The sequence below is a fragment of the Phymastichus coffea genome, unplaced genomic scaffold (genome assembly GCF_024137745.1).
Source record: "Phymastichus coffea isolate CEN01 unplaced genomic scaffold, Cenicafe_Pcof_1.1 PCOF00031, whole genome shotgun sequence".
NCBI lineage: Eukaryota > Metazoa > Arthropoda > Insecta > Hymenoptera > Eulophidae > Phymastichus > Phymastichus coffea.
In genome coordinates, this window is record NW_026706842.1 from 3,141,460 (window position 1) to 3,150,361 (window position 8,902).

General features: G+C 30.7%; 1 protein-coding gene across 1 annotated transcript; it reads left to right on the top strand.

Moving 5' to 3' along the window:
• Nucleotides 1–2,724: 2,724 nt before the first annotated feature.
• Nucleotides 2,725–7,941, top strand: LOC131663067 (uro-adherence factor A-like). The gene is made up of 11 exons (XM_058933150.1): nt 2,725–2,913; nt 3,112–3,315; nt 3,390–4,162; nt 4,234–4,722; nt 4,790–4,894; nt 4,987–5,058; nt 5,127–5,354; nt 5,420–5,698; nt 5,769–6,077; nt 6,201–6,661; nt 6,731–7,941. The coding sequence occupies exons 1-11, from the start codon at nt 2,820–2,822 to the stop codon at nt 7,416–7,418; spliced, it is 3,702 nt and encodes a 1,233-aa protein (XP_058789133.1). The 5' UTR covers nt 2,725–2,819; the 3' UTR covers nt 7,419–7,941.
• Nucleotides 7,942–8,902: the final 961 nt, after the last annotated feature.

Consider the following 8,902-nt stretch of genomic DNA (forward strand, 5'->3'; position numbering starts at 1 on the left):
AGAATTTAAATTATCTTTGAAGGACAATTTGACAATTATGAAATTCCTTATACATGATGTAGAAAATTGTGAATGTGGAAATTTCTCTTTTTCTGACAGTTATTTTAGAAATGATAGTTTTGAAAACAAGTTTAGAAAACTGGTGGCTTATGGCTCTTCAAAGCATTTTGAGTATGTGTTTAATAGAGATATTATGCCTCTAAAATCTGGATGGATTATCAATGAAACAAGAAGAGCAAGGGAATATGTTAAAGAATTATTTGAGTATAATGTCATCGCAGGTTTTTATATTGAGAAAGAAACTGTAAAATTGTTTAAACAAATACGAAGGAGAACAAAATCAATTCATAGTATTTCTGATAGTTACCTAAAAAAACTAGAAAAAGAAATAGATTGCATGAAAACCACAAAATTAGTAGGAGAAACAACTCTTTATGATATAATGATAAAAAATCCTCGTGATATTTATCAATATACAAGAAATATTAATATTCACAACCTTAGATTATCAAGCAAGTTTGATATCTACAAATATATGATAGAAGGGCATATAGCTAAATCACTAATTAGGCATTATATTGAAAAGTCAGCTTATGATTATTTATCAGAATTATCACTTGTATTACTTCCCAGTCTTTGTATTCGAAGACTTTTGCATTACCTGAGCAACGAAGATATTTTAAATTTATGTTTATACACCGTTTGTAGAAATTAAACTTGAATAGATCATGATAGAGAGTAAACAAATTTATTAAATATAAGTGTAAGGTTTTAAGACAGATATCTGTATAATAATATATTATAAGCGAAATATTATTTGTGTATATAGATTTTAATTTACGATTAAATACAAGAGGAAATATGAAACCCTCATTCATGATAGCGTAACAAATACGATAGGCATCACACGTGTTAGTTTGAAAACAAAGTTTATTTTTATTCATTATTTAACCATAAACAGTGTACATATATTTTCGATCATAGTAAGCCTGCGGTAAGCCACAATTGTACTTTATTACATAATACTACTACTTAAAGAAACAAAATGGTAGTATAACAATGAAAATTAAAGTTTTTTTAATTTCCATGCAAAAATCATCTTAATAAATAAGATTTCTTCTTAAAGTAAAGCTTTAATTTTCTTTGTTATCCGTCCCACAAAATTACCGTGTGCATTACATAATTTTTATTGAAAAATTTAACTTTTTCAATAAAATAAGATTTAACACTTTAATTATTGAATGTTAAATTATTAAGATTTAACATACAATAATAAAAAGATTTAACACATTTTTATGACGTCTATAGTTCGTGCGAGTGTGTATGTGTATTCCGACGTGTGATCAAGTCAACGAAGCAATTTAGATTTTAACCCTTATGTGCGTACCCAACTTTAGCCACGTTATTGCGCACCCGGGTACCCAGGTACCCACTTTTACTTTTTAACGGAAGAAGTTGAAATGAAGTTTTTATTTGATGTATCTTTTTTAATAAGAAATCTATTTGTAACAATTAATGTGAAATGACAATGAAATAAATATTATTGTTTTATTTTGAAAAAATTTGCAACTTTTTTTTACAAAAATGTTGAAATTTGTATATAACTATACAACAAAATTAACACTTTATAACTATTAGATCATAAATATTTAATAAGTTTATGTACAATTTTTTAATAAATATTTCTTATAAATATTTCTGATTTTTAAAATATCTAATTATTGAAATAGCTACCATTGTATTGCGTCGAAATGATAATTAATATTACTGAAAATATATGATATAAAATTTTATACGCTCACGACATTTTAATTTTTTAAAAGTAAGAGTTGAACGCATATTGTTTATGTATACATATAATTAATATATTTTTACAAACTTTTGTAGGTATAAATCAGTATTCATTTGTTTAAAATGAAAATCTAGAAAAACTTTTTTCTGCTCAGTCGGTAACATTTCGCCATTCCAAATTACCCCTCTTATCCTAGCTTGCAAAGTGTAATGGACAGTGAAAAAAAATACCATTCGAAATATCTCTAATTGAAACTTTTAAAATGCTCATTATTTTAATTGAACCCCTTCAGTTTTCCCGAAAAAAATTAAAAACTATGATAATTTTTTCGTTTTTTAGAACTGCGATATCTTTAGTAATACTTAATATTTTTGCAAAGAAACAAGGCACAAAAATTGAAGCCTTGCTCGTTTTAATTGCACTCCTCTTACTTTTTCAAAATTATTAATTGTTAAAAACAACAATCTAATTTTATTGTATGTTCTTTCCAAATAGATGGGTTATTGGGTTATTTGGAAAGAACATACAATAAAATTAGATTGTTGTTTTTAACAAATATATTAATAATTTTGAAAAAGTAAGAGGGGTGCAATTAAAACGAGCAAGGGTTCAATTTTTGTGCCTTGTTTCTTTGCAAAAATATTAAGTATTACTAAAGATATCGCAGTTTTAAAAAACGAAAAAATTATTATAGTTTTTAATTTTTTTTGGGAAAACTGAAGGGGTCAATTAAAATAATGAGCATTTTTGGAGGGTTCAATTAGAGATATTTCGAATGGTATTTTTTTTTTCACTGTCTATTACACTTTGACGGCTGGAGTAAGGGGGGTTTCCAAATTTGCCGCAAACTTTAACCTGCAACGGTAAGATGGCATCAGCTCCGCATTGTTTTTGTTTGATTTCAAATTATCCGTTGTCTCCTGAAATTCCCTCCGAAACGGTATCCTAGTAGATAGGTTAGTAATAAATTAGACGATCGTCAAAGTTTTTGTATAAATAAATGGTAGCAAACTAGTTTTTGAAAAAAATGGCTCAGAGAAGAAGCAGAAATCGACGGCTGTCTGCTAGGAAAAGCAATGTCTCGGGTTTTCTCAACGAGGACACAAATATTTACGATAACGGTATGTATTATAGTTGACAATTAAAATTCATTATCATTACTTGTAATTTGATGTGCTAATATTCAGTAAGTAATAAATTTAAAGCTTTCTATTATTTGAACATTGATTGTAATTAATTTCATCAAAAGCATGATACAAATGAAATTTTATTGATGGAAATTATGTATTACATCATGGATATTTATTTTAATTTAACAGATGATCCTCTATGGTATGATAGAACAGCTGTTCGACCTTCAACATCTCTATATATGTCAAAAAATACAAAAGCTGTATTAGATCCAGATTCAACTATCCATACATCCCAACTGCCTGAGAACTGGTTTGAAAATTTGACACAGTCAGAGAGTTCTAAACTGCTGGAGGAAGCTGTCAAAAAGAAAAAGAGTCAGCAATATGAAGGTAATTTAATATATTAATTAAGATTTTTTTAATTCATTTATAATTTATATCTAATTTATTAACATGGCTATTAGATAGTAATCACAGATCATCAGTAACAGAATCAGAGAGCGAACATGAATTCCAAAAGAAAAGAGCAAATCTCAGATATATTAGGAAACAAAGCAACAAAAGTAACAAAAGTAATGCTTTTATGAAAGCTCTGGAAAAAACAACAGACTCTCATACAAAAAATTTGACATATAATCAAATAATGGAAGGAAACGAGAGTGAGTTAACCCGTGATGACTCAAGGACCATCAGAAAGTTAAGACCAAAATTTACTAGACATATAAAAAATAACACTAACAATTTTGATAAAGCTTTGGAAAGTGACAGTGCTTCAGAAAGAATCGAAACAAACATGGAAAGTTTCAGATCTATTCCTATGTCTGAAATCAATGAAGAATTTGCTTCACCTGAAAAGCAAAAGAGAATAACAAGAAGTATGATGGAAAAAACTGTTAATGTATCTCATGAAAAAAAATCAGTTGAAAAACTCCAAGATCAATCTGTTAATAAAAGTAAAGATAAAACAAATTCTCAGTTATCTTTAAGAGGATTGAAAAACAAAAATTTTGTGACACCTCCAATCAATTCTGCAACACCTGTTAAATCAACTAAGAAATCCAGTGCCAAGAAGAAAAAGCATAGTGAAGATCAATTAACAGATTCTAGTTCTAGCAGTCCTGAAGTTAAAAAATATAAACGTCATTTGTTTTCTCAAGAAAACAAAAGTGCCATAGATAAAAGTAAAGAAAATAAGAGTGCCTTTGATGCTGCGTTGGATTCTATGAATGATAGTCACGTAAGTGTGTGGACTCAATGAAATTAATTATTATTAATGGATTGAAATTAGTGATTAATAATTATTTATAGAAAAGTAAAACTGTAATGACAGAAGCAGTTAATACTTCCAAAGCAAATGGACAAAGTAAGATGAGGGACAATGATGATGACAGCGACAGCTCATCAATACCGCAAAACATCAGGAGGACAACATCACGATTTTTATTTGACGAGATAAATTCCAATCAGACTGAAGGTGTAAATTCCAGTAAAAATAAATCAAGAACACTAGGAAGAAATTTATCCAAAAATGCATCACAGTCTTTAAAGAACAGATCGTTGGCTAATGAGAGTACCAATTCGAATAAACAAAATAGTACCAACAAAAAAAAATCAAAAATACATGAAAATGACTCGGTTAAAAATTTATCACAGTTTTCAAAAGACAAATTGATGGCTAATGAGATACATGAGTCGGATAAACAAAAGGATGCTTTTAAAAATCAAACATTATCGGAATCGTCAAATATTGATGAAGATATGTACAAAGTTTCGTTAACTAGAAGCAAAACAGTAGAGGTATAATTCAATGGGATCTAATCTGATAAAAAAAATAATAAAATGTATACTTATTTTTAATTATTAGGCCAAAAGCAACAAGAGCAAGAGTGCTGAAATACAGGTTTCAAACATTGAGACTGATAGTGAGGATATGGTCAATGAAACGCTTTCCAAAAATAAACAATCTGAGGTAATGGTTTTATATTGATAATAAAAATACTCAATTCTATATCTTTATTCTTGTGTTATTTTAAACAAACTAATAAAAATGATGAACTACAGGTATCCAGTGTTGAAACTTCGGAAGATGGAGACATGATTAACATGTCATATGGCCAAACTAAGGAAAAAAATGTATTATTTATTCACTATTAATTAACATAGAGTGAATAATCGATACTAACAAAAATTAAATGTTTTAGGTTGATACAAGTAAAAAATTCAACGAATCAAGTGTAAAAGTTAATAAATCAAGAGTATCCAAATCTATTTCGACTGGCGACAAATACGAGGAAGATCTGTCCAATGCAGAATTATCCAAACGTAAATCGAGATCGCGTTTGTTTCCAAAGAAAAATATATCCAAAGATGAAAATGCTTTCGATCAAATTTTTGTTAATAAAAGTTTATCAGTGAAAGAAAAATCAAAAGTATGACATTTTAAAGTTTTTGCAGAAAAGTCGTTATAAGTTACTTATAAAATATATTTTCCCAGGAAAAAGAGATAGAAGAAACTCCAAGATTATCACAACGATCGCCAAAAATCATAGATAAGTTTCAGAACGACCAATCCGCCAATGTCTCGAAAAATAAATCTTCCTCGCTAGAGAATACTAAAAATAACAGTAGGGCGGATGAGAGCGAGGATGAAACTTCAACTATTCCTCAACACATTAGGCGGACGAGATCTCGACTGTTTCAAAAATCTAAAGCTAACGACGATGATAATGTATTCGAAAATGCCTTGGACGCTCCTGAAAATCAAATTGAATTGGTATATCATATTTATAATTTATTTAATATAAACATCCTACAGTTAATTCAAATTAATTTACCCTTTACAGAGTCAAACATCAAGAACATTAAACACATTAAACAAGTCGATCATACGCGACGCTGTGGCAAATAAATCAGTTTCAGAAACTGTCAAGAAAAAACCCAAGATAATATACGATAAGATTATACAATCTACTAATTCTGGATACTTTCTACCTGATAACTCCAAGAAAAATCAAGAAAGCAGGGGATCGAATTTACATAAATCAGAGGCAATTACTAGTTCAAATAAAGAAAAGTCGGTACGTAATTCTCAAAATATAGCCAGTACTCATCGATTTGTCGAAACTTCTAGCGATGGAACGCCAAACTCAGCGGTAATTAATTTACTTTTATTACAGTTTGCAAACGATTGAATTATCGTTACATTAGTGATGACAATTCAATCGAATTATTGCGCCGTTTTAAAACTGAAGAAAACCCAGTTTCGATTTTTTCAGTTGCCAAAAGAAACCAGCACGCCATTTGCTCCACCCATATTGTCAAAAAAATTAACAAAACGAGTTTCGACGATGCTGCGATCTACAAAATTTGCTCAAAACAGCACTTACGACGATTTGCTCCATACGCCCAATCCAGCCCAGTCAACGCTCAATCCGCATGGTAAACCGGTGGATCGTATTACGCTATTTTCGTTTAGAACATCAGCCGACCCGGAAGTAGGTACGCCACCTGCTACAACTGTTGAAGCTACAAAGACTCAGCCTAACACAGTGACTGAAAATGACGACGATGTAGATGTGGTTAATACCGATGATATAGATGTGGTTGACGAGAACGAAGATATAGATGTAGTTAACGAGAGCGAAGTTAGTGATAGTCCATTAATCAAGAATTTAACAGATCACATGTCTGACAAAGGGAATTTTTCATTACACAAGGTGGTGCCAGTTGTTAGCAAGTAAGTCTTTTTTATTTTGAGTACGTTATGTACTTGTTATTTTAATAAAAAATTAATTCTTCAAAACAGGTCTCTGAAAAAACATGAAAGCTTTAAGAAAACTTATATCAACAACAAAAACATGCTTCCTATTGACTGGGAAAAAGCGAAACAGCACACTGACGCTATAAAGCTGATGGTTGAAGCTCAAATGCGTCTTACTGAAGAAGCCCGTAAAAAACGTGAACTTGAGAAGCAACGAATCAATGCGAAAATTAAGCGCTGGCAAGCTCAAAAGGAAGCCGAGCTTAAACGTAAGAACAAAAAACCCATACATAAAGCATTTCTCGTCGATGGCAAAGTATACAAACAACCACAGTTACCGCGACCGAAACCTTGGGCCACTGATAAACTATACAGGTATTTGAAGAAGAAGATGGAGCCGAAGTTTGGCATGCGCACGAGACTCAAATCCGAGGAATTTGTGTTACTGTTGTCGGAATTTGCGACAAGAATTGCCAAGCGTAAGAAATTTGAGAATTATAGAAAAGAGCTCGATGAAATTATGATGGTTATGGCGAAACTTGGTATCATCAAAACAAGGTTTGATTTTTATCGATTTACTGCGGATTTCTTGCCGCACAGCTTTAGAGAAAAGGTCAATCCTATGATGATGCCGGGTAACGAGAGGAATATTCCGTACGAACCAGAGTTACTTTATAAGCCGTTATTGAATGATTCGAGGAACTCACAGGATACGTCGGATACTGACGAGTAGTAAATATTTTGCTCTGCGTAAATTATTTTTGTTAGATGTTTCCGCTTTAAGTACTGGAACGCACAGGAGACGTCGGATACTGGGGACTAGTAAATATTTTGCTCTGCGTAAATTATTTTTGTTGAATGTTTCTGTTTTGAGTGCTCAGTAATTAAAGAAAGGAACCGTGAATACCAATTTATCAGTATCTGCCGTATAATTTATGCTTAAAAAGTGTGTTTGATTAGTTTAACTTACAAATAAATCTGAATGTAAATATTTATTCGAGATATTCAAGAGAATAATTTTGTAAAGAACTTTATTTATTCGTACAATAATTTCTTAAATAGAATTTATAATTATTTGAAGAGTCATCAACTGAAACCTTGCTCGACTGTGATCGCAAAGTTACATCTAATTTTATATTTATATAAATTTACAATATCAGTATTTTCTTTTGCATTTTTGAAAATATAAGAACAATAAATATACAAGAAATATACATGACGAACGTGTCACTACTTTTTACACTGTTTTTTGTAATTTTTGTTAAAAATAATAAAAAGTTTTGTCTAGTTTACTAAATCAAAATTAAGAAATAGTTTTTAAATCTGTCTCAACAAATAGTAAATCATTGAATACTATTCAATTATAAATGACTATATGGTATGTCATAGTTTCACCATAATAATAATAATTTAGAGTTGAACCAAAAAACCGAATAAGATATAAGATGTAAAGGCATCGAACAGTAGAAATAGTGTTCTACATTTTAACAGCACTCCAGATTTCTGAAAAGTTACGACGGTCCCAACCCGACAGTGTTTGTCGCGCACTAAAATATACGCAGTAAGTGGAGGAATTTGTTACACTGAGTAAGCACGATATCGCGAATAAAGTACGAGTCGATTGATTAATTTTTAATGTAAGTTTTAAAAATTTGTTCTGTAGCACAACGTTGAGCTTTTCCATTCCACAATATCGTGCTTATTCGCTAAAGCGGAGTCGGAGGGACAAATTTCTCCGTTCACTATGTATATGTTAGTGATTTAAAAAATAGGCGTTGAAAGGTTCTAGAGCTATTCGCGTAGACAGTTAGATTCTTCAATTAGTTATTAGACCAGTAACGCAATAGTTCTGTCAGAGATTCGAAATAACTGGTAGTAATGATGAAGATGAGCGTTCCCAAATAGCTGTAAACTTCACAGTGCGTCAGGAAAAGTCGGTCTATTGTTGGTAATCTCGATAACGTCTTCCATGATGAGTCGCTGATCGCAAATGTTGCGTGTGAATATTAGTGTTACCTAATAACACGCTGTTATGAAAGAATAACTGCAAATCGTTTGATTATTATTCATTTGCTTGCATACTTCTTCTGTAAATCAATTAACTTATAATCAACATGAATGGATATGATTAAAAGGTAACAGTAGTGTTTACATTCAATTCAGAAAATTGACCATCCGAGACAATTGTTGCTGCAGTGGTATCGTTTATATTAATAT